The 26,608-nt window shown below is 40.5% G+C and overlaps 2 protein-coding genes across 8 annotated transcripts in view; both read left to right on the top strand.

The window, feature by feature from the left end:
• Nucleotides 1-18,253, top strand: part of CCDC82 (coiled-coil domain containing 82) — a 33,279-nt gene extending 15,026 nt beyond the window's left edge. For 3 of the 6 annotated variants that reach the window (XM_070384308.1, XM_070384310.1, XM_070384309.1), the window contains exons 5-9: nucleotides 1,794-1,877; nucleotides 3,207-3,331; nucleotides 6,405-6,575; nucleotides 12,173-12,358; nucleotides 16,157-18,229. In XM_070384308.1, the coding sequence (XP_070240409.1) occupies nucleotides 1,794-1,877; nucleotides 3,207-3,331; nucleotides 6,405-6,575; nucleotides 12,173-12,358; nucleotides 16,157-16,225 (635 nt within the window). In that variant the 3' untranslated portion in view covers nucleotides 16,226-18,229. Of the gene's footprint in view, nucleotides 1-1,793; nucleotides 1,878-3,206; nucleotides 3,332-6,404; nucleotides 6,576-12,172; nucleotides 12,359-16,156 lie in introns of all 6 variants that reach the window. The other 3 variants (XM_005899503.3, XM_070384306.1, XM_070384311.1) reach the window with 2 other exon arrangements.
• Nucleotides 18,254-19,686: 1,433 nt separating this feature from the next.
• The window catches only part of MAML2 (mastermind like transcriptional coactivator 2), a 400,939-nt gene continuing 394,017 nt past the window's right edge, over nucleotides 19,687-26,608 (top strand). Inside the window, exon 1 of one of the 2 annotated variants that reach the window (XM_070384305.1) lies at nucleotides 19,687-21,624. In XM_070384305.1, coding sequence (XP_070240406.1) covers nucleotides 21,106-21,624 — 519 coding nt within the window. In that variant the 5' untranslated portion in view covers nucleotides 19,687-21,105. The remainder of the gene's footprint in view (nucleotides 21,625-26,608) is intronic. The other variant, XM_005899502.3, reaches the window with a different exon arrangement.

The following is a 26,608-nucleotide window of genomic DNA, read 5'->3' as shown; positions in this document are numbered from 1 at the left end:
AGCATATTTAAGACTGGTCAATTCAGTGGAATAAAAATTATATATTCTGTTTCAGTTTTTTGATGCATGTGAAGGAGGGTCCATTTGATTTTTTTTCTCAACACAACAGTATTTCCAGAACAGTTTTCACCTAATTCAGTTTGGGAAGTGCTGCTGCTGCTAAGTCACTTCAGTCATGTCCGACTCTGTGCGACCCCATAGACGGCAGCCCACCAGGCTCCCCTGTCCTTGGGATTCTCCAGGCAAGAACACTGGAGTGGGTTGCCATTTCCTTCTCCAATGCATGAAAGTGAAAAGTGAAAGTGAAGTCGCTTAGTCATGTCAGACCCTCAGCGACCCCATGGACTGCAGCCTCCCAGGCTCCTCCGTCCATTGGATTTTCCAGGCAAGAGTACTGGAGTGGAGTGCCATTGCCTTCTCTGTGGAAAATGCTAGACAGAATTTAAATGCATTTTAACATTCATAAATCAAGCATGTACCAACAATATACTTTTATATCCAAAGGTGGATGAAAGTCTAGTTGAAATTGAATTCTATTAAGCTATTATTTCATTTTTCAACTGTATTCATAAATGGCTATTGTTAGGTTTTTTTGAAATTTTCAATTAATCAGGTCTTTAAAGCCTAAGGTCCCCCGTGCAAATATATGCTATTGTTCAGTAGTTTTATTACTGCTTTATTTTGGGCACTCTAGCACCTCACTGTTCATCGCAGCACTGTTTATAATAGCCAGGACATGGAAGCAACCTAGATGTCCATCAGCAGGTGTTTTCTTAAAGATGGTTGCATAGTAAAAGTTTCCCTGGAGTCTAAAATAAGATTTATACAATGCTTTTAGTAACTAAAATGTAAATTAAAAGATTTCTTCATGTTAAATTTCATCTTTGTTTTATTTCAACTGAAATCAAAGTCAGAATCACTCATGGATGTTAATACTACTGATCGGTTTTATTTGCTCTAACCCTTGTTGATCATCTACTTTTCTGGAAACACTCAGGCAGTTGTTAATGTCTTCACAATGCCCAGAGCAGGGACAGGTGTCTTTGATGACAGCTTGGATCAAGGAAGGGGTCATGTTTGACAGAGAACATTTCCACAGCCATAGTAAACCTTGACCCAAGAGAAATGGGAAACAGTAGGAACCTTCTCTTATCATTTCGCCTGACCCACCACAAGAGATGATTCCATGGACCAAACTGAGTTAGTGGGAAAGTAGGCTTTTATATTTGGCACGAAAAAGAGGAGACATAACTTTTCTTAATTGATGTGGAAAATCCTAAATCTGTGGCATCAGAAAGGATATTGAGTTTTTATAGCCATCGTCGTTCTGGCTAGGGTAGCAATTTCCTGAACAATTTCATATGTAACATGTTTTAGAGATAAGGAATAAGAGAGGAGTTCATTCACATACTGAGCAATCTACCTTTAGAGGTTTTCTTCCTTGCTGTAATTGTCAAGTTGATAATTAAATTTGAGTGCATTGGGGATAAATTTGACTTTTTCCATAAAATATCTTAATATTTCCTAAACAGTGTTACCTTAATAAGTTTGGAAAGTGAAAATGATTTGAAATAAGAACTTGAAACTGCGTTAAAAGTCAGTAAATCTGGAAAATGGAGATTTTCTCGGTGACCGGACAAGTCACTGAGCCAGCTAGAAAATTAGAATAATTAAGCAATTTCAGTTTATAGCATTAATTTTTTAGCCTTGGAGAAAGAAACTTATTGTATTTAAATAACTTTTTTGTCTGCCAGATTCTAATATTTATTTTAAATTAATTTCATATTTTTTAGGTGACCACTATACTCACTTTGAAAGAGTTGTGAAGGCTCTTCTGATCAATGCTCTAGATGAATCTTTTCTGGGAACATTATATGGTAAGTTAATAATATAAATGGAGCAATCGGGTTTTTTTCCCAATTTTTAAGCAATCTCATTGTTCATGTGTCTGTGTATACTAAATAAAACCAAGGAGACCCAATCTTAAGGCCCTCCAGTTGTTCCCTCTAGGATCAACTATACCAAAAGTCCATTCACATCACACACTTGTTGGTGTTTATTATTTGTGATATGTGAAAGTACAAAAGGAATATTTTCCCTCTCCTTTGAGAGTTCACAGTGAACTTGAGGATATAGGGCATATATTAATAAAGCAATAGGGTAACTCAACACCAATGCATTGTCCCAGCCTAAGCTTTAAGCTCCTTTAATTTCACCAAACATTATATGCTTTTTTATGCTTTTGTGCCTTGTTGTTTCTCATTAGAGTATAATCCCTTTCTACTCTAGATTTTCTAAGTGAGTGTAAAGTAATTTCCACTATGAAAGTTATCTGTGACCCACTTTAGTAATATTTCTCATTCCCTCATCTATGCTGTTATCCTGAGTGTGGTGGCACTGATACATATGCACTTCTCAAATGTATTGAAACTGTATTTTTGCCTTCCTCCCTTCTTTAAGAGTGTGGAAAGAACCATACTTGCTATATACATACCCCTTGCATCTAGCTCAGAATCTGCCTCTTAATAAAGACTATAAATAATGCTGAATATCTACCTACATGCCAAAGAAAGATTTCATTCAAACTGTACTGAACAAATATCCATTGAGTGTCTACTAAGGGCCAGGCATTATTTGAGAAAAACTGCAAGAATATCGCAATAACTATATGACATAGACGAGTCTTGCCCTTGTGTTGCTTAAAGTCTACTGGGAGAGACAGACAATGAGTAAACAAAGATATAATATCATGTCAGCTGGAGATTCGTTCTTGAAAAATCATAAAACAGGATAAGGAGACCAAGAGTATATAGGACAGAAAAGTCTGTGTTAGATTGCTCAAAAAGGTCCCCCAAGTGTTATCTTCTGAACAGAAACCTGAATGAAGTGAGGGAGGAAGCAATGCATGAATGTAGCAGAGAGCACAGCAAGTGTAAAGACCCTTAGGAAAGAATAAGTTTGAGGTGTTCAGGGAACAATTAGAGGGCCTGCGTGGTTTCTTCCATTCCCTAATACTCTAATGGAATGATTTTCTTCAACTTTACTGGGTTTTTTTTTGTTTTTTGTTTTTTTAATTTGTTTCTAATCAACCAACCAAGTATCTGCTTAAAGCTATGGGAAGAAATCTTTAACTGTTCCATTATTTAAATATTTTATAAGGGCAAAGTGATTGTTTTTGTTGTTGTTGTGATTGTTCCCCTGAACAGATGGCACCAGGCAGAAATCATATGCACAAGATATGTTGACTTCTCTTTATTATTTGGATAACCGCTTTGTTCAGCCTCGTCTAGAGAATTTAGTCTCTAGAAGTCGTTGGAAAGAGAAATACAAGGTATACAGTTTTATTTGTTTTTGAATCTCTGGTTGAGGGTGGGGTAGGATAGGAGTGACAGTCTTCTTGGAATTTCAATAACCAGTCACACTTCTTTAATTAATCTTCTAAATTATTAGCATTTTTCTTTGTTAGATAATCAGCTTGTTTCTTGTCTCTTCTAAGGCTATAATTGTTTTAATCATTCCCACTTGTTATATCTATCCAATAATTAAGTAGTTATAAATGATAATTTTAAAACATCTCTAGGGCTTAACCCATCTGGTAAAATGAGGAAATTGTCTCACAGGATGTTAACTGTTGCAGTAAAAAAGAGCTCCGTTGTTAAAGAAGGTTGAGAAACAGTAGGTTTAACTTAACTGCTAGAGGGCTTTTCAAGAAGCATTATGTGTGAATTTATATTGTAAATCGTCAAGAACACAATATAGAATATAATACTTTCCAAATTTATGTTATACTATGAGGCTTCTTTTCGTAAAATACCTATTATTACCTTCTAGGATATTGGTTCCCATAATAGAGAAACCCTGACCTATGTGGTCTTTGACATCCTTCTCCACCTTAAGATTTTGTAATTCTACCAATTTGGGAGAAGATTCTTTTTAATTTATAAGATCTAATTGATTCCATGTTATCCCCCTAGATTTCTATTTTATGATCTCTAATAGTAGAGGCTGTCCTATATGATTTACAAGATTTTTTTCCCTCCCTACTTCTAACTTTTTATCTTTTAATAATTAGCAAGAAGAAAAAGGCAAGATAGTAGAAGTTCAAGTTCTATATAGTCAGTCTTTCTAGCACCTAAATCATTAGCTACTCTCCCTCATTTCGTGTCAGGAGATTTGGCTTCATCCAGTGCCTGCTGCTGCTATACATTGGAGAAGGAAATGGCAACCCACTCCAGTGTTCTTGCCTGGAGAATCCCAGGGACGGGGGAGCCTGGGTGGGCTGCTGTCTGTGGGGTTGCACAGAGTCAGACACGACTGAAGTGACTTAACAGCAGCAGCAGCAATGCCTGTTCAGCCTTGTATTACTTGAAGATAAATTAGCTACAAATGGTTTAGGTTTAAGGAACAATTATGGGATTACAAAAGAAAAAAAGAGTTAGAAGACTTCAGTTTGGAGGATAGATTGAGTTTAGGGGGCTTCCCTGGTAGCTTAGCTGGTAAAGAATCTGCTTGCAATGTGGGAGACCTGGGTTCGATCCCTGGGTTGAGACGATCCCCTGGAGAAGGGAAATGGTACCCACTCCAGCATTCTGGCCTAGAGAATTCCATGGCCTGGATAGTCCATGGGGTCACAAAGAGCTGGACGTGACTAAGTAACTTTCAGTCACTTGAGTTTATATATTTCTTTTTGACTTTGAGTGATTTTAACTTCCATGCATTCCAGTTCTTCCTCAGATAGAGAAAATACTTACCCACTTTAAAGGGAAATATTTACTGATTTTTAAGGTAAAGTACATGGCACAGCTCTTAGGATATGGTATAATATATATCATTGTCTTTAATAGAAATAAAAGCATATTGATCATTTAATTTTGCCAAGTAATTTATATGCAAAGTAAAATGTTTTATCTGATCTTCAGAGTAACCCCCAAAGAAAGGTACTACTAGTTCCTCTATTTTACAAATGAGAAAATTGTAACCCAGAAAAACTTAATAACATAAGGTTACACAGCTAGTAATTAGTCAGGCCAATGTTTGAACCAAGCACAAACCTTAGGTTTAGGGTTTCTCAGACTTCAAAGCCCATCAATTCTGCTGTAATATGTTTTGCATACTATGATAGGTTATGCAGAATTTGGATAACCCAATGTTGAAATGATAACTGTAAGTTACAAGATAATATTAGCTTAAAAATTTAGACACGTAGATAATCAATTCAGTACGATCTTGTTCAAAATAGGTTATGCTGCAAGAAATAAATAATGTGACAAAGTAAACCAACAGTGAAAACCTCAACAGCTTAACTAAACAAAATTTTATTTTTCACTTGTGTGTTCACTGTGAGTCAATAGGGGTGCTCTGTTAATTGTAGTCACTCAGGGAGCCAAGCTGATAGAACTTGCATCTCAGTATGTGCTTTGAATTCCAGAGAAGCAGGAAGGGAAGATGGTTAGTCACCTATTTACTCTGAATGTCAGCCTATAGTGACACATGTCATGAAGTACCATGAAATAAGAGAAACAATAAAAAGTACAAGACAATGTTGCTGTGAATTATAAATGTAAAAAGGAAACTCTACTGGATACTTAATTACTGTCAGGCTGATAGAGAATGCAGATTAGTGACCCTGTTAATATGCTCATTGTGTGCAGCTCAAATATTGTGGTAAACTAATCCACACTACTAATTAGAATAGGAGTGTCTAGCACAGGCCTAGAGCCTAAGCAAAACTGCTCAAGCACAAGTAATTTCACAGCTTAATAAAGCTTATTTATGAATGCCAAATATTTTCTCTGTTTATTCATTGCTAACTCAGCTATTAGACTGGCCATAGCAATACTGGCAATCTAGCAATCCTGGTTCAAACTTGTTTGTTTTCATAGTACTTTAGTAAGCAACTACAGGAGAATTAAATTATTTCTGGGATATTTTGTGGAAAATATAATTCATGCAATGGAGACTAAATGTGATCTTTTTTTTTCTTGATTTTTATTAACCTAAATGAATTGATCTTTTAATTATATTATCCTGAATTTTTTTTCTGCTCATTCTTTCCTATTTTAACTAATTACAACATCTGGAGATAAGAGAGATAAGAAGTAAATTAAAACCTTAGTAGTAACTTACAAGTTTGAGAGAAATGAAGCTAGTTTCTTTCTTCATCTGGTTTCTTTTCTTTTAACAGCCTAAATTATAATCCATTTTTAAAATTTAAATATATCTTGTCAAACACCTACTGTGTGCTCAATACTAAACTGAGACATACCAGTGTGTTTTGCTCTTATATCTTATTATATTATTATGATTCCTATTCTTAATTTTAATTTGGTTGGGCTCTTATATTTGATTTTGTTGTTGTCTTTCTTATCCTTTAAACTTTCATTACATTTTGAAATTATTTTCAGGAGCGAGTAGAAAATTATTCTAGTGTAGATATCCAATTGAAGACATCTGAGAACTGTTTGTGCCAGGCTTGTGGGTTGTATCGCCACTGTGAATACTCAGTGCATTTATCAGGAAAGTTGTATGACACCAGGACCATGGAAACAGATGATTTCATGTCACACGATAAACAGGTATTTTTCCCCCTCTCATTTTAGTTCTTAAAAATCAGAAATTTTCACTAAATAAGCCTGTATGGTTAACCCTAACTTCTTTTCACAAATGAAGAAAGCACCAGGAGAAGAAAAAAGAGCACGGGGAAAGAGTGTGCCATTTTTTAATGTAAAAATGTATGTTATACATCAGATTCACTCCAAATTCAGTCAGGTACTAAAATCAGTGCATGTTGTCTAAGTGTACATCACCCAAACTAGGAGAGGGTGAGGGGTGTGAGCGAGAGGGGATAAGGATGAAAAGGGAGGTAACTGAGCCAGAGGAAGAAGAAATCCCTTTTGAGTCCCAAGGAGAATTTGACCCCAATGGAAATTTTAGGCCAGATCATCTACCAAATTGACAATCTACAAACAAATAATTAAAGATGGCAACCCACTCCAGTACTCTTGCCTGGAAAATCCCATGGATGGAGGAGCATTGTAGGCTACAGTCCATGGGGTTGCAAAGAGTAGGACACGACTGAGTGACTTCACTTCACTATAGATGGTAAAGGGTCTGCCTGCAGTGTGGGAGACCAGGGTTTGATCCCTGGGTTGGGCAATCCCCTGGAGGAGGGCATGGCAACTCACTCCAGTATTCTTGCCTGGAGAATCCCATAGACAGAGGAGCCTGGCGGGCTACGGTCCATAGGGTCGCACAGAGTCAGACGCAAATGAGTGACTAACACTTTCAAATTCACCCCAGTAATGAGGTTTGAAGGAAAACTGTGCTTCAACTTAGACTACATCAGTGGTGTTTCAGAGCCTAGAACCATCACTGTATATTTAAGGTACTATTAATTTTGAATGAATAGACAAAACAGAAGAAAATATTTTAAATATATGAAGTATCTGATAGACAAGAGCAGAACAGTACAGTGTGAAGACAGAAAAAAAAAAGATGCAGATGCAGACTACTTCTCTTTATTTTTTACTCTTTGTAAAATGATTACACTTACAAGTACAAAAAATAGTAAAGTTGAGAGCTTCCTCTAGACTTCCCTCTGTAGATTCCTCATCCACTGATACAGAGGACCAACTGTATATTTATTTTTAAAAACTCCATGTCTACATGGGTCCATGCAGTTCAAACCTATGTTGTTCACGGTTTAACTATACTATTTTTACACCTGTGGTTGGTTTAATCTGCAGATAGAGAAGCCCAAATGTAAAACTCTGGCATCTGCAGATTTTGCTATCAGGGAGGGTCCTGGAACCAACCCCTGAGGATAGTGAGGAGTGGCTATAGTTTTAGCTACAACAGTCTTGGATAGAGTACTGAGATCAGAGCTCTGGACCACCAGCTTGTGGTGATATCTGAGGGCATTACAGGAGAAGGAAATCACCTGGAGGAAAGAGACTTGAGATCTGAAAGGCAGTTAGGAGGACTAACAAGTTGTTCAGTTTTGCCCAGAGTCTGTCCAGACTCCTCAAGACACTTAAGATCCAGTGAGAAGAGGCATTAAGTTTCAGGCAGATGGCCATGTGTAATAAAAAAGGTGAAAAGTGAAAGTGTTAGTCATTCAACTGCCTCCGACTCTTTGCCACCCCGTGGACTGTATGGCTTCTCTGTCCGTGGAATCCTCCAGGCAAGAATACTGGAATGGGTTAGCCATTCCCTTCTTCAGAGGATCTTCCCAACCCATGGATTGAACCCAGTTCTCCTGCACTCAGGCAGGTTCTTACCATCTGAGCCACCAAGGAAGCCTAACCACGTGTAATGCATCCATGCAAAGAACAGGCTGAGAGGGAATAGAATCCCTTAACTCAGCTTGTTGCACTTAACGTTTTTAGCTGTGCTTTGTTACTCAGTCGTGTCCGACTCTTTGTGACCCCGTGGACTGTAGCCCGCCACGCACCTCTGTCCATGGGATTCTGCAGGCAAGAATGCTGGAGCGGGTTGCCATGCTCTCCTCCAGGGGATCTTCCCAACCCAGAGATCGAACCCAGGTCTCCTGCATTGCGGGTGGATTCTTTACGTCTGTGCCACCAGGGAAGCCCAGTGTTCTTAGAGACCTGGAAATAGACAATAGACTTCTTCCCATCCCTCTTTCCTTGAAGATCTTTTCTCTTTCTTTTCCATACTTTAATTTCCTTAAGGAACTGGTTGCTTCTCTGTATATGAGGGCCTAAAGAAATACCTCAAAAAGCTACCCACAGTGTTAAAAACGTGTATAAAATGTGCATAATGCATGTTCATTGTATTTCCTTGCTTCAGTTTGTTAAACAGTGTCGATTCACATTCCTATGTGTTATGTCTAATAAATTACAGATCAGATATTTCTGTTGCTTTGCAGTCACCATCTTCTGCTTTAGGAAAATTGGATGACAATTTTTAGCTTTGTTTCTGATTAATCTTTGGCTATGTCAGGCCCCTAGTTCACACTGATAACTGAGATGACTCAGTTATCTTCAGATTTATCAGTTCATAGAACTATCCTAACCCTACACAGTGGATTAAGGATCATTTCTGTATCACTTATCTGCTTTGAGATAATAATCACAAAACTTACCATTTCTCTTTCTCTCTGGCAATTTTTAAAAATATTGTCTTATCTTGTTAGAATAGCGTCTCTATTTTTTTTTTTTTTTTTTTCTTTTGGCCACACTGTGTGGCTTGTGGGATCTTAGTTCCCCAACCAGATACTGAACTTGGGCCCTTAGCAGTGAAAGCACTGAGTCCTAACCACAGAGCCCCCAGATAACTTCCCCCAAGTAGTGTCCTTAATGTTTAGAAATGCAATTAGTTAATTAAAAGTACTGTCTAAATACATTTCTGGACATTTAAGGACACTATTCTAGCAGTATAGATTTGATTTACTTGCTTTTAGAACTTCATGTAAATAGAATGCTACAGTATAAGCTGTGTTGTATAAACATTAATTCATAAGGTATAGTTGGCTGTGACAATACACTAAAACAGGGAAAGGGTGAAAGGAGAGGTCCACTTGCAGTGTATGCAACAACTATGTACATTTACTGTGTATATTTACTGCTTTTTATGAAGCCTTACTAACAATGATTTAGGCTCTTCCATATAAAATGTGCTCACATTTGGGGGAAAAAAAATAGTATGAGAATATTCTAAAGGTAATTTTGGGTTTATTGACCTCCAGGGTCACTAAACTAAGTGTAAGGTAGACACCAAGAGGGTAGGAATTAGAAATGAAAAGGATTCTCAGTAGATAGTTTTGTTTCATACTGGAAAAAGAAATTAAAATAGAAAATCTTAAACACTTCTCCTTTCCTTTTGTTCCAACTCAAAATCTTTATACAAATAAATTCTTGTTTTGTGGAAATACAGAATACAACGTAATAAAAACAAAAAATTGTATTATTCTTCTACCATATCTTACCTAGACCAGCCATAAGAGAGTTCTCCTGCATCATCTACTTGAATGGCAGAAATGGACTTCCCCGTAGAGTTCACTGCGACTGTTGTATTATCTTTGTATTTAAAGTGGGAGGTATTGGCAGCTGAACTGTAATTTATATGACTGGTTTGATGATAATGTTTCAATGGGAACAGTGCTTACAGTAAGCAAGCCATGAACAGTAATACCTGATTGTTTCTGATGATCTGAAAAGCAGATTTTCCCAAATCATACAGAAATACCGATGTGCTTTTCATCAGCATTTTGAAATTTTAAGAAACGTTAGAAAATATCCCAAATGCCATCTTTACAAAACAATGCATCAAAGCTGTTACTGACCATCATATTTAACTTTTATTCATTTTTGCCAATATACTTTTGTATTGTTTATTTAACTCATCACCTGTGTGATCCCTACAGTGTGACTTCAGAAAAACAGCACAGTTCTTTGCCAGATAGAATACAAGTTGCATAGGTCAATAACGTAACTGTATCACTCTTACTGAATTCACGAAAGCATAACCCATCATGTATGTAGACACAAAGACAAATAACATAAATTAGGAGGAACTTTGTCTATTTCCTGAGGTTACTCCATGAGAATAAGATTGGTCATGTTATAAAATTTGAAGTCCTTTCTGATGCATTTTCTACAGTGAGTGAAATAATGTAGGTACAGTTACATTTAATGAGGTCAGTGCGGTGACACTGTTTTCCAATTTTAGCTATAGATGTGTGTAACAAAGTACACATTGCAAACATTCTAAAAGAGAATGGATGGTTGAGTTCACAAGTAGAGTATTCTTAATCATAAGATCCTAGAAGTCCACATAAACATAGAAATAAAAGTGTTTACAGTTTGCTAATAATAAAATATTAATGTTTATAATTACATCAGACTCATTAATTAAGGGGCTTCCCTGGTGGTTCACCTGGTAAAGAATCCACCTCCAATGCAGGAGACCCCAGTTTGATTCCTTGGTTGGAAAGATCCCCTGGAGAAGGGGTAGGCTACCCACTCCAGTATTCTTGGGCTTCGCTGGTGGCTCAGACAGTAAAGAATCTGCCTGTAATGTGGGAGACCTGGGTTCGATCCCTGTGTTGGGAAGATTCCCTCGAGGAGGACATGGCAACCCACTCCAGTATTAGGGCTATGCAGGGGGCACTAAAGAACCCGCCTGCCAGTGCAGGAGAGGTAAGAGATGCAGGTTCAGTCCCTGGGTGGGCAAGATCCCTGGAGAAGGCAATGGCAGCCCACTCCAGTATTCTTAATCCCATGGACAGGAGCCTGGAGGGTTACAGTCCATGGGGTCACAAAAGGTCAGAAACAACTGAAGTGACTTAGCACACATTAATTAAGATAAAAAATATAACTAAACACAAAGTTATTTTTTGCTTTGCAGAATGTTTTGGAAAAAAAATATTTGGTTAAAAGTGCTCTATTTTTAATATTGGTATGAGAGCCTGTTTGAGTTTACATGTTTGTAACAGGAGTTCCCAACCTCTGGAGTCTAATGCCTGATAATCTGAGGTGGAGCTGATGTTATAATGATAGAAATAAAGTTCTATCCCAAATTCATTCCCCTGTCCAGGTCTGGGGGGCGGGGGGGGATGTTTTTCATGAACCTGGTTCCCAGTGCCAGAAATGTTAGGGCTTGCTGGTTTATAAGATAGAAAATTATCATAATTCAGGCATTTTTAGCTCAGTAACTGTGTGTATAGTAGCTTGCATGCTTTTCTTGCTTTGGGGTATGGCTATCTTTTTGCCTTACAAGCCATCTTTATCCTCTTTCCCAAACTTGACTAACTGTTTTCTAAAGACTTAGTTCACACATCACCTAATTTAGAACTGTTCTTTTTTCTGGATTGTGTTGATTGTCCCTTCTCGGTACCTTGATTGCCTCTTGTGCATTGCATTTGGCACGTTGTTTTTTTCTCCCAGCAGTGTAAATTCCCCTGGTATAGAAGGCACATATTTTATTTCTGTATCTCCAGTGCTTAACTCAGTACTTGAAACATAGCAGTTGCTCGGTTTTTTGTTAACTTGGTTGTATAAATAAAAGAAGGTAAAGGAATTATTGTATAAAAATTTTGAAAAATAATGCATGGATTCTATTTTAAAGAAAATCTGAAAACCAGAAAGGCTGTACTTTCACTACTATATATTCATTTCATATACCAGATGATGTTTATTTCTTGATTTAGGTGTTTACTGTTGGCAGAATTTGTGCTGAGCGAACCAGAATTTACCATAAACTGAAACATTTTAAATTCGAGCTGTACCAAGAGTGTTGCTCCATTGCAAAGACAGAAGAGGTTGAGGATGAAGAGGTTAAAGAAACAGTGGAAAGAATTTTCAGTCAGTCAGAAAACAGTGGCTGGATTAAGGAGGTAAGGTGAATAAAGAAGAACAATTTCATTCAGTAGGTTCTGCAGCCTACTACTGATCAGCAAAAGGATATGAGTTATGAGAATAGAAGACAGTGACTTTTAAAAGAGAACCTCTCCTTCTCTCCCTGTCTTTGTATTTTCTCTTCTTCCACCCATTCCTTTCATGCTCATCATTGTCGTACCCTGAAGAAGTGCCCTGATGTTCTAAGTGTTCACTTAGCTCATCAGATACATTTTAATCAGCAGTAATACAGTCCTTTAATGAAGGACTCTGTCCTTTCACTTTTATGTATGTGTGGTTTTCCTTACATATATATTAAGTCCCCTTATTTTCTTCGACAAAGTTTAGGACTCACCTCTGCTTGTCTGCTTCCTATCTTTAGAATAGTTCTTGAGACCTGAGAGTGAAGAAGCCCTGGTGCCAATCTGAGGAAAGGACCTCGGCTGCCAGTTCTAATACACCCACATCCTCTTCCTGAGGACGTGGGACTGAGCAGTGAGCACTGTAACTGAAGATGAAGGGGAATGCAGAGGTTTCAGGCCACGGCACTGATTTTGATTCCTCCATATCCTGTTGATCACTAAATTTGATATCAAGGATAAAGTGGGGATTTTGAAGAGTGCACTGGATTCCCGAAGATCTGCTGGCAGCTCATAAGCTCTGGTCTGCTCACAGAGCTTTTAGAATTGTTACGGTACATGGAAAGAATGCAAGGATGCTAACATCGCAGTCTTCTAAAGCAAGTCCAGTTACATGACTGTGTAAGAGAGAACAGATAGGAGATTTTCAGGTATCAACTCAGATAGGAGTTGATACTCAGATCAACCGTATATTTAATCTTAAAAAAAAAAAAGCCTGGGTTATTTATATCATAGGGAAATTTGTAAAACAGGAAAATAAAAAGAGAGCTTGGAGAATAAACGCACGAGCCAAGGGAAAGAACACGAGAACAGACAAAACAGAACTTCTTAGGACATGGCATGTCCCACAGGGGTGTCCTGAGCCGGAGGAGGACATCCAGGTCGGATTCCCTTTTGACAGTTACCCACCCACCACAAACCATCAGCCAGGGGTCTCCTTGCCTGCTCCCCACATCTTGACCCTTCAGTTGTCTAGTTTCATTTTACTCTCTTCAGCTTTGTTTCTTTTACTTTGCTTCCACTTCTCTCACTCACTCACAGTTCTTTCCTCCCTATCCTTCTCTGTGCTTTCTCATTTGCCATGGGGAAGAGCCATCACTTATCCAGTAAGTCCCAACTTCGTTTTCCTCAGTGACATGAAATTCTTAAGTGCTTTTATTGATGCATCGAAGTGTTACCAACCCTCTAGTGGACTTGAAAGACCTTTTGGGATACCAATTAAAAGAATTATGTACTAGGTGTAGCAAAATTACTGTTGTATTGTACATACTATATAATAATTTTATATATGGGAAAGAACATTTAACTTCTTACAGAAAGAAGTAAAAGCATTTCCAAATCATGTACCTTGGAGAAAGCTTAACAAAGATTGTGAAAACAGAAGGGACCTGCAAGAAGAAAAAGATTCTTAAGAAAGCCAAGCATCACATTATGCTTAAAAAAATAACACAGCATTGGGCATTGAAAGTATTTCAGGATGGTGCATATTTAGGACAACATGCATATTTTTTCACATAAAATACCAAACAACTTCGTTCTCTTTTTGAGAGCCCTCCTACTTTAAAAATATTTGTCAGTAGATATTCTCAAAAGATTTCCTAGAAACCAAAGAAGTTTATTAGCCAGTGTAAACCCATAAGCAACTTTCTGTGCTATGATTGAAGTGCAGAATTTATCAGGTGCCCTGACATTGCTCCACATCACTCCGCCTCCCCATCAGAATGTGTTTGCCTTCGAGTAGTAGCACTGCCTGTGTTCCTGTGATGCATGCCTTCTTCTTGGCCACAGCTACCCTAAATCTTTAGAACCTGGGCTCTGTGCTCCTTAAGTGGCACGTACATGGCACTTTCTGCTCTTAGCTATCAGTTATCAGTGTGAGCCTCTTCTCTCACCTTGTACAAACTCTGTTCCTGTCTTTCCTCCCCCAGCTTGTGTTTCACACCTTGCTTTTTCCCTTACCTGCCTCTTCTTCCTCCAGGCATTTTTCTTCCATTATCTTGGAATCTCTCAGGATTTCTTCCCAAAGACCTGCCAACTAGACTGACTTCATTCTTCTTATTCTTCCTCCTAACAGTTTAACTAGGAGATCTGATTTTAACCTAACGATAGTAAAAGGATAGGAGCAACTCAAGTGTAAGAAAAGAAAGAATGATAAGAAAATTATGATAAAATATATAATAACTATAATAGTAAAACATGCCTCGTTCTAAATTAGAAGTGAAGAACAGAATGTCATATGCCACTGGCAAATGCTGACCAACGATTTTTCTTTGAGAGTACCTTTGATGGTGGGATTTCCAGGGAAGTTGAAGACAGGATTGTTGGTATGAGGTAGTGAACACAGAAGACCAGGAAGTGAAAAAAGTATGTCAATAGGGACATCAGGTTTCAGTCCCTATCACCATAAACGTCAGAGCTATCAACACCATCTCTCGTTTTATTGGAAGCAGAAGCAGAGCTCATAAGGAGAGCTAAGAAACCGTTAGGTCAGTTCATCTCCCCAGCAGAAGGAAGCACTTGAACTCTGTCAACCTTGAAATCTCCAAACCGTCCCAGCTCCTCTCTCCTCTTGTCCGGCCCTGGTCTTTACTCTCCCATCTTCATTGCTGTCACTCAGATTTAGGCCTTCATTACCTAAATTATTATAGTAGACTCATAACTAGCTGCCAAACCATTCTAGACTGGATGTTTTACCCTTAAAAAAAAAATATATATATATATATATATATACACATCTCAGATTGTGTCAGTTTCCTGCCCTAACACTTTCATGGGGTCACAAAGAGTCAGACACGACTGAGCGACTGAACTGAACACCTTTGTCAGCTTTCCATTGCCTGTCACATTATTGCTAAACTCTGTAACCTAATCTTTCATACTTTTTATTCTCTGACCACCTCTTTGGTTCAGTCTTCTCTCTCAGTTCCCCTGGAAAACCTCAGACTGCAGTCAAACCCTGTACTTTTCTGTCTTGTCACTGTTTTGTGGATTTCTGTCTCCTAGAGAAAACTCTCCACCAGACCGTTGCCTACCAAGTCTTTTCCCCTAGGACAGCTCAAATGCCACTCTTCCTGGTCACCTCAGCTAACCATAACCTTTCTTCCGAACCCTCATAGCAGTGTCCATGTTCTTTATGCCCCTTGTTATTGGTTGTCATTGGTGAACTCTGTTCTTAGAGGCAGGGAAAGCAATGGAAAGGGCATGGCAACCCACTCCATTATTCTTCCCTGGAGAATCCCGTGGATGGAGGAGCCTGGCGGACTACAGTCCATAGGGCCGCAAAGAGTCAGACATGACTGAAGCAACTTAGCATGCGTGCGGATTAGCAAAGTATATGATATATGTTACATGTTTAACAAATTTTTGTTGAATAAGTTATTGAAGTTGTTACACTTCTACTATAAATATGATAATAGAAAACTTATAATTTACCAGACAGTTATGAAGTTAATAATAATGTTCATTTTGATCTCTTACCAATGCTTTCTATGAATTAGAAATGCTTATTTGAAATTGAGTCCCTGTTTATAATAAAAAGATATTTGTTCATGATTGCCATGAGATAGACTTGTTCCTATTTGTGTCTGTAGATTGAAAAGGCCTAGTTTATCTTCACTGCTTTGAGGAAAATAACTAGCTTTTTTATTGTATACACAGAAATATGGTCAACTTCAAGAATATCTCAATTTGGCGGATTACTTTAAAGAGGAGAAGTTTGAATTTTAACACATTTCCTTCAGAGAAGATTTTGTAAATTCCTGTAAATGTGAAGATCACAAGTCTTGTTTCTCTGTATCATGTGACCTATTCATATATTTTATGTATAGCTTCATGCAAAATATCTTGTGTGAAACATGTTCATCTTAATTTCCATGAAACAACACTCTGCAGTCTAATAAAACTTTTATCTACTGTACATAGAAAACACAAGCCTAACTTTAAGTGTATTTGAAAGTTGTATAACAGTGCCTTTATATCAAAGTTGTGAGAATGCTGATGCTGACTTTTCATGTGAAGAGTGCATACCTTTTTAAAAAGTATGAAATGGAAATTTTTAATCATGCATCTCTATTCTTATTTGTCTGTTATATGGAAATAATCCTTAGCTATATGAAGTTGCAGTTGAAAGTTGAAGATATGGTGTCCAAAAAGATATAGGGCAGAGTATAGGAAAAATGATGGCCAATTGGGAAGGGTGAAGATCGTGAATGATTTGTCAAAAAAGAAGTCCAAGGAAAACAAAAGAATGATCTCTAAAGTATCTGTAAAGACTTTGGGAGCATCATTTCTTGTATGTGACACTACAGACAAGTTTGAACCAACTGAAGAGTGAACGTACCAACTGAAAGTTAAAAATATTTTATCTATTCTTATAAATAGCATTCACTTAATTTATAAAAATGAAAGCACTAATGACTTTAAGGACTTTTAATGGCAGCTGACTCAGTTCCTAGGTCATGCTTCTTGTTGACTTGAAACATTTTTCTTGTTAGAACAGTATTCTGACTGTTGCTCAGGAAATGCTGATAAGTAGTTTTGCTGATGTCTGAGGTCACTGCAACCAAGCAAGCTTCTTCAGTAGGTGTTTGGAGAGTACAAGAAACTTTTGTACGTGATTACGCCAAAAGAACTGCAAAGAGCCAGGCTGTCAGGAAATGAAAATTAGCATGGATCAGGGGGCCAAAAGCAAGTAGTCTAGAAGAAAACAGAATGTTGAAAAATTACAGTTAACTTTAGTAGGTATCATGACATACTGTATTATTTTATCATCATCATTGATAATATCACTGATTCTATATAACAAAAAATAGTTTGTAAGCTTACAAGTCTCACATACCTATGAAGTTTTGAGATCTTGACATTTATCACTATAGCATTAAATGCTTTATGTTAGGTAGCTAGGAACAGTAAAGATGATGAGGAAGACAGATGGACAAATAAAAAGGAACTAATGCTTTAAAAAAAATTCATAGGGCCCTTACAGAAGCTTTAGAGATATAACAGGGAACAGTTCCATAAAAGGGGAAGACAAGGAAAAAAGAAATGTTTATTTTATTGGCAGCTGGATATAATTGAGCATATTTTCTCACTTGTCTGCTCTCATACTCAAATGAGTAGTTCTATTCACTACTCATTTCTTGGAGGTATTATAGGACTTGCTTAGACTCCAGCATGTTGATTGAGGTGTAATTGCAGCCCTGGAGCTATTCTGGGTATAGTCTGGTTTCCCTGTAACTCTTTTCACCCTTGATACTGAAGCAGCAAGTCCAGTGGTTAAGAAAGGTTAGCTTTGAAATCAGGCTTGAGTTCAAGTCCTGATCTGTTACTTCCTAGTTAGTTTAAATAGTTTATTTTCAATAAGCCTCAGTTTCCTCATTTATAAAGGGTTAATAATTCCTGTCCCTCAGGATTGTTGGTGGATTGGAGGGAGATATGCAAAGTACTGTGCCTGAAACAGTGACTAAATAAGTAGTAATGACGTGAATGGAAATGAGGTGGTGGATGATAATGATGTCGGCTTGAATTTAAATGGCTGTAAAGGGCAAATGTGTACAAAAGACTGTAAAGGAGTGTCCTACATCACTAGAATATAGTAGGAAAATTCATTAAATTGTTGCTGGACAAGTTTTTAAGGTGTGTTCTTGTCTAGCTTAGAAATAAAAGTTTATATCATTTAGAAATAGCAGCTTTGACCAAAAACTGTGTTACTTGTCAAAATCCATGCTACTGCAGAAGTGTAGCGTGAACAGTGTTTACATTTATTAAAGTTTTTCTCTTTTATCAAGTATGATTGCTGAATATAAAGTGCTGATAGTAACAGAAGATAATGTATAATGAATACACCTTTTAAAAACCAAGTCTGAAATGATCAGAACTCCTTCACTTTTTAATGACACTTCATGAGAGAGTTCTCCTTTCAGATTTGCATACCTAAAAAAGATATTTCTGCCTTTCTCCATGAGTGATGACGAACTTAGCCTTGGAAGGGACAGACAGCAGTATGTTCCAATGAAAAGTTAAAAGTTACATTCCATCAGAATGCACTTGTCCCAAATTCCAAAATAACATTCTAGAATTCGTGAAAATAAAATGAACTAATGTAGGCCAGCCTATCGAGAACTAAACAGTAGATAAATCCAATCTTAAAGTGTTTGCACTGATCTTACTCATTTCTATCCACAGCTCAGTTTGAAGCAGGACCTTGTCACTGAGATGCCAAAGGTGGTTTAAATTAACAAAGCCCCATTGCTTGACACCTCAAATCCAAATGACTTCCAAATGAGCATAACAGACTATATGGTCCTGACTAGAACAATATTGTGCTCACTTTAGTTTATCCTCCATAATTGGTAATCGGCAGAATCCAACATGCATTTTGAGAGCTTAAAGGTAGGATTATCTGAAGATGAGGAGACAACAATGTGTGTCAGAGATCTATTTGTTTTGTGTTAGTGAACTTGAAACTGGACTTCTGCATAATGATTTTCCTCGTTGTATATGTAAACAGACTACCGAGAAGGCCCCAGATCTTGCATTAGGTTTGTCATAGGGAATCTTGTATTTTCAGAAAAATCTTTGTTGTTTTTTTTTCTTTTTGAGAACTGGTATTTGTAATTTCATCGTGGTAGAATATTTTAGTTATTTTTACTGATATGCTTGTGATCCCAGATTGACTTAACCAGAGACAGACAAAACAGGCTAGCAGGTAGACAGACTTGCCTGCCCTTTAGGAGCTAACGATGTTAATTTCTTCTCTGCACCCACTCCTCCGTTTCTCCCAATACGCACACACCCTACGCCTCCCTTTCTGACACCCAGGAACATTTCCTTCGTGTTCACCCAACTCTCGCTAGAGTACTCAGGGGTGTCACTGACAACATACTGAAAAATGAAAGTGATATCCTCGGGGGGTGGAGAGGGGGAAGCGTAACGGAGATCTGGCAGGGAAAATACATCCCCTGGCCGGGAATTTCTGCACCATTTCGGGCTGGTGAAGTAGTCGGGTAGAGGTTGGGGAATTTCCCCAACGTCCCGCCCTCCTGCCCGAGCCGAGCCGGAGTGCGAGCTGCGCGCGCCGACGCCGAGATGCGCAGGCTTCGGGATCCTCCACTTCTTGCCGCTGGGAGGCCCTCTGCGTTCCCCTTTCCCCGCGCCGGCCGCCTTGCTCGCCCGTGCAGTGGCACCCGCCTTCCACCAGGGAGCCTCGGGCGAGCGCTCCCCCGCCCTCCGCCCCCACCCCCTGCAGCTCGCTGGCTCTCTCTTTCTCCCTCTGTCTCACTCTCTCTCTTTCTCTCCCTCTCCTATCGGAGCACAATGAAAGCCTGTGTATCGCCGTGACTCCGGGCGGCGGAGCCAGTGTCAGCCCAGCGGCGAACAACAGACGGGAAAAAGAGAAAGGAAAAGACCGGCTACTTTCTTTTCCATCTCTAAAAGCGGAGCAATCCAAGAGATAGAACCACATTGCTTATTGCGAGTCCAGACCCTCAGATCCACTGGCCGGGGATGGAATGTACAAAAGTGGACAGAAAAGTGGCTGGACATGACTCGGTGCAATTTGCTGGAAGTTTGTAAGTTTGACCATCGTTTGTAAATTACTCTCGGAAGAGTTTGTCTCTCTTGATACTGTATTAGAATCGAGCCGGGGGTGAGAACTAGAAACGTAAGCGGGAAAGAAGAAGGAAAAAAAAAATATGTTGAAGGATCTCTCTCTCAGTGGCTAGTGACTTCAGACTGCTTTCATTTAAGGCTGGGAAACCTTAGAGGGAATGAGGATTTTACCGGTGATTGGATTAGCTGAAGAAAAAAGCATGGTCCAGAAGTCCAATTACTGACATTAACAATTGAAAAGCTGTCTCCCTCTTTGGGGAGAAGACCACATCCTACAGCACCCCCAAAGAGGAGAAAACACCGGAGCAAAGGGAAAGGGAGGAAAAATTAAAAGCCAAAAGACAGTCTCTGTTTGATTTTTGTACGTTTTGAACATTGACTTCAAAAAGCTTCTGAAACAGCACTTTAAAAAAAAAAAAAATTGAGGAAAAGTAAAGGCCGTGGGTTACAGAGAGCATGGTAGATATGGGTTCCTCTGCAGAAACATCCCCATAAAAGAATCTTCGGAAACAACTAGGTGAGGGGGGGAGTCCAGCTCTCTATTAATACCTCTCACAATTCCTTTTGCTGTCTGTTCCTGTCTCTTGCTTGACAATCCCTGAATTCTTGCTCTAACCCCCAGATCGTGTGTTTACAAAGTACCTAGTGGCTCTTGTCAGCTTGGTGGGTGGGGGGGGGCGGGGGGAATCCCCACTAACTCTCTCCAACTTCTCCAGAGCTGTCAAATACAATTAGAGCAAGTTGATCAGGGTTTGTTTCCAACTTATCCTCTGCCATTGGTTTCTGTTCTTCCTCCTCACCCTCTTTTTACTCACTCCCCTCCCCCATACCTTCTCCACTACGCACCCCCCCACACCGCCCCCAGCCTCTGAAGACCTCTATTCATGTGGTCCTGAGCTCTGAGCGCACATTGTCAAAAGCAGATTTGCCTGTGCTAACCGGCTATAGCCTCCCACCACCTCACCATCCCACAGGCAGCAATCATTGTGTCCAGTAAGATGGGGGACACAGCGCCCCCGCAGGCCCCCACGGGAGGGCTAGGGGGGGCCCCCGGGGCGGGGCTCCTTGGAGGGGGCTCGGTCACCCCGAGAGTGCACAGTGCCATCGTGGAGCGCCTTCGAGCTCGCATCGCCGTCTGCCGCCAGCACCACCTGAGCTGTGAAGGACGCTACGAACGGGGTAGGGCCGAGAGCTCGGACCGGGAAAGAGAGAGTACCTTGCAGCTCCTGAGCCTCGTCCAGCACGGCCAGGGGGCCAGGAAGGCCGGCAAGCACACCAAGGCCACTGCCTCCACTGCCACCGCGACAGCCCCTCCGCCGGCGCCTGCCGCCCCTCCGACGGCTTCCCAGACGGCAGCGCCCGCGGCCCCAGCGCCCCCGCCGGACTATCATCATCACCACCAGCAGCACCTGCGGAGCAGTAGCAGCAGTGGTGGCAGTGGTGGGATCGATGGCGAGCAGCAGCAACAGCCACCGGCTTCCACCCCAGGGGACCAGAGGAACTCGGCCCTCATTGCGGTAAGACACCTGGTTTTCTCCTCATTCTGTCGGTGGTCTTGTGGCCTTCGGTCAGGGCGGACGCTGGTCTCGGCCTGATGCCGAGTGGAAGACAGTGCGGAGGGCTGCGGTGCCACCTGACCACCCCAAAGGCCGTTGGGCGTCCGGTTGGTGCTGTGTTGTTAAACCCTTCCTCCTCAAGTTCTGCGGTTGCTTGTGCATTGGTTTTCCTCCACCTGTAGAGTATTTCTTAAAGGGTAAGAAACTTGAGTTTCCCAGAGTTTTCTCTGGGGTCGGCAGACTGCAGAAAGGTTGGCTCCAAGCTGCAAGATCTGAGCCACTGAAGAAGGCCTTGCCTCAAGGAACCTCTCGCTTTGGCAGGCCAGCGCTGATTAGGCCCAGCAAGCCATGCTTAGCCTGAAAGCGTTTGTTTAGCAGCCAGTCCAGCTGACCTTTAGCCAAGCCTTTTCCTTCTTGTCCCATTTCCCTTTCCTTCTTTGAAGTGGCCCCTTCTCCTTGGGTCAAGAGAACACAAGTGGTCATCCCTAACAGAGCAAGTTCCCTGAGCGCCCCCTCACTCAAAAACTTGGGGAATTCTCCCCAAGACGGGTGAGGGAATGTTTTTGAGAGGCCTGCTCCCTGGTTTCCTACAGACTCCCCCACTGTCCCCACCTAGCTTCTTTCCGCAGGCACTGCAATCAGAGAGTGCTGACTTGCAGCCTTCAGTAAAGTGTGCAGGCACCAAGGGGCTGTTTCCAGTTTTTCGTCCTAGAAAGTGCCTTGTCCTCTGCCACTCCTGGCGACAGAGTACCCGACCTGAGAGTTGTGATTAGGCTTCTGGCTGGAAGTTCTTCCTCAGAGGCGCAGACACACCCCACCCCAAAGGGAGTAGTCCTTGACTCATTGTTTTCTGATGCCAGTCCTGGTCAGGTGATCGCCTGGCCTGTGCGGGCTTTCCCCCCAAAGCTGCTGGGGCCACGGCCTCTGGGTAGAAGGTGGAGCCCCGCAGCCCTGTGGCCCTGCAAGCTTCCTCCGTTTCTGAGTTCCTTGGGGCTTCAGAAGTCCCGTGTCCACTCGTGGAACAGCTCCCATGTGCCCAAGCCAGCCCTAATGAAAGTCAGCAACAGGAAATGGCCATCCAAGCTGAAATGTCCTCAAAAAGCCCAAAGGAGAGGAAGGCACTGGCTCGAACTCTTTCTTGGAGGGAGCTTGAGAAGGAGCTCTGGGGAGAGAGCATCCTCTAGCCAGGCCCCTGGAAGCTTCTCTGTGGCTCCTCCGTATCCCTGGCCTGGGTCTCTGGTGGTGAAGTTTCTAGAAAGTCTGGGGGCTGAATTGGTTCTGTTCTGTTCCACCACACACACACATTTTGCCTGGGATGCCTAGAACTGCAACTTCCTGGTGCCAATTCCAGACGAGAGATAACAGCTAACAGTTAAACTGCTCAATGTTTGTTGTTTTATCCTTGGATACAGTTAGCCTGTGGGGTTATTTCATGCTTTCAGGCCTAATTTCCATTCCTTTCCACCTGCTATATCCTCACCTCTCTCTGGAATTCCCTAGGACAGCAATGGGAGTTTGTTTCATGAAAGAAAGATGCTGGGGGTGGGGAGTAGTGGGTAAAGAATCACTCGAATGGAAAGAAGAATGAGGTTTGTATGTGTGTGTGTCACTGGCATTTGCGGCCAAAAGCATCTAAATGCCTTGATTGTCCTCAGTAAATTTATAATCTGTCTGCAAGTCTCCCAATAATACAGCCTTGTATGCTTCACAGTCTCCTGGTAAGTGTTTCTGGGGGTGATACAGGGAACTAGGCACCCAGCCCCAGAGAAGACAGATCTCTGTCCTGGGTGCCAAGACTGGATGTGGCCTTCACATCCCAGCGGCTGCAAGGAAGGTGTCTGCTTATGGCCTTGTTCTTTCTTTTTTTTTTTTTTTTTTTTTTGCTCTCCTCCTACTTGGAAGGAAGCTGAGGCTGCCTCTTTTTCTTGGGGTTTTGGGGATGCGAAATGAAACCAACTTCAGTGGTGATTGTAACTTTATGTCAACAGTGTCCGTGCTGGGAGGTGTCTGGCCTCTCCCGGCTAGAGGCTTAGTGCCCTAAGAAGCCAGAGGTAGCTGCTCTGTCTCTCCTTTTCTAAAGGGGAATCTACTTTCTCTCTCTCTCCTCACTATCAGTCATCTCCTGAAACACCTCCTTAGAGGGGCTCCCTCTGCAAGCGCCACGAGGATTGATGAGATGTGCTGTGCATGTAAGGAGTGAAAAGACCAGTGTATTTCTGATGGTGGCTTTTCACTGCAGACCTGTGCCATGACAAGGGGTGATCCACCACCCCCCTTTTGGTTATTGGAAATTCCCTTCTCCATTTTAGCTTCTAAATTTGGCTCTTTGTTACTCAGCATAGTACTCAGAGATGGTGATGCAAGTACTGTATTAACCTGATAACATTGTGTCCAAAGGGGAGGCCTGGGCGTTTGGGAGTGATTCACTAAGCCAGTTAAATCTGCTGGTCTCACTTCACTCAGGCTCTTCTTTTCAGAAACACCATCCATTTAAAGGGGCCTTTGCACAGAATGGGTGTCCCTTCTTACTGCTCTGTCCATAACCAGATTGATTTCTGTCTCGGTGTGTGGAAGGTATCCCTTTAATAGTTTATTCGTATGCCCTAAGTGGCCATAAATGTCCTTTGAAGAAAGGGAGAAAATATTGATCATCTAAAATCGAATATGCACAGTGCCCTCAGACGAGAGGTCTGTATCCTGCATACCTGCTAGTACAATGCCGTGTATAAAGTCAGTAATTTTTCAGTGAGAGTGGAAAGAGAACCTCCATTCTTTGGGTAATTGTTGACTTTGAGGGGCGTGATACCGCAAGACATGTACAATGTCTGAGATTTTCAATAGCCTAAGTTTCCAGAACAATGTCAGAATAACCTCCAAGCCGGTTCTAATTCTGTCCACATAGCCTAATTCTGTAGCCCTTACTCAGCCAATTTCTTCATTTAGCTCAAGTTCAAGTTCAGAGGAAGCCCCTTTACTGCAGAGACGGCAGGAACAGGGCCTTTCGGAGGGCCTGGATTGTAAGGGTTTAAGCAGGTCTGCCTTTCTAACCACTTGGAGCAGGCTTTCAGCACTAAATCATTTCCCGGTGAAGTATGTTTGAGTCTTTGAATGAACTGTGAAACTGAATAATTGCTGGTCCATGGGACAGAAAGGTTTAGAGCTTCCGTGGTGCATTATTAATCTTTCCCTTTTGCCTGAGACAGGCTCCTTTTTGTTGTTGTTGTTGCTTAGACTGTGTTGCTAGGATAGATAGATAAGTGGTTCCAAGTCATCTTTGGCTTCAGAGATTATCTTCTCCCTAACATAGTGTGGAGGAAAGAAAACAGATCGGACAAGGAATCTGTATCCTCGGTTCTGGGCCTGCTTGATCACTAACCAGCTGGGTGACCCAGGACAAGTTACTTAGCAGTCATCTGCAAGACAGAACAATAATGCTGCCCTGGCTTGTTGAGAAAAGAAATGAATGTGTGTGTTTCTGGATAGTCTTTGGAAAAAATTAAGCACTGCAGAAATGCAAGGCATTATTACTAGTATTACTAATAATAAATGCTAAACAAGGAATCATAATACCAGTTTTTCCAGGGATTAAAAGTGTACTTAAGCTTTCAGTGTCTGTTTTAAATAGTGAAATAGCTTTTATTGTAAATAGAGGGATTATATTTCAAATTCAGTGCTGTCAAGATAAAACTGAGTTATCAGTGTACTTAAGCGTTCTCAGAGGTCCCAGGAAATCCTAGTTAAAATGTGCAACAGTGTGAAAGTGTTTAGGGTCTTTTACGGCCCTTGCACAGACCTAAGCAGCTTCGGAAAGGTGTGTCTGTCAGAGTGTGTCAGGAATATTAGAAAAGTTGTTTGCACAAATGGTACAGGAAAGTTAAATATTTTGTCAACAATAGTCTAAAATGTTAATTGTTAGCTTAAGAAAGTCAAACAAGTTAAATCATTGCCAGAGTTCCCCAGTTATTTTTAACTGATAATAATCAAGTTTCCAATTGACAATTCAGAATTGGAGGGCTGTGCGTGGGATGGGGGCTGAGAATAGAAACACTTCATTGGCCAGATCTGCGAGTCTGTAGCTGTCCATGTGATGAATATCCTCCCTGGGACAGTGATAGGAGTGTTTACATTATTTATATATGCAGCCATCATTTCCTTAAGAACTGACCTATTTTTGTTCTGTTTTCCAGAACAAAATAATAAAGAGAGAGTTCTTATTTATCCAGGACCTTCCTATGACTTCTTTCCAGTAAATATAAGATCTCACAAAGGCAAAAGAGTTCAAGTGGAGAGAGAACTTGGTACAATCCTTTATCAAAAATGGATGGAAAGCTTGTTTTGCCAGCAGAGTAATGCAATTATGTCACCAAGACATCTTGCTTGTTTAGGTCAATGTTTGTTTATAGAAGGCCTCTGTTTTCTTTGAAATAATATCATTGCTAGGTAATGTTTATCAAGTTTTTCTAAACCTTAAAGTTTGACGCTGTATGACTCCCCTATGCCGGTAAACCTTTTGTTAAGTTACAAGACAAACATGGGTTTTCAAATGAAGTAGCTTGAGTAGCTGTTTTTGTTTTCATTGTTGTTGTTGTGTGTGTTTGTGTTTAGCCCTGCTATTTAATCTCCAAAAGCTTATTAGGGAAATTTGGGGGAAAAAAAAATCCAGTTCTGCTATGCGTGGCAGCTAAACCATTCCAAGTGGACTCCACGACTTCCTTGTGCTTTAATTCTGTCTCTTTTATACATTCATAGGTAGGATCATGTTTAATGAAAGCAATTCTAAATTCTTTTTTCTGCATTTTCATGATGATTTCCCTCACATTTTAACAGGTTCTGTGGGAGAATGGGAAAATACAGCTAAATACCTAGTCCCTTCTTACTTACAGGCTAGTTGGCAAATCAACACCATGTTTACACAGTAACAGTGAAATGCTTAACTGGGTAGAAT

Source organism: Bos mutus, chromosome 15 (assembly GCF_027580195.1).
Source record: "Bos mutus isolate GX-2022 chromosome 15, NWIPB_WYAK_1.1, whole genome shotgun sequence".
NCBI lineage: Eukaryota > Metazoa > Chordata > Mammalia > Artiodactyla > Bovidae > Bos > Bos mutus.
Note: the sequence above shows the minus strand (reverse complement) of the source record. Positions and strands in the feature narration are given on the sequence as shown.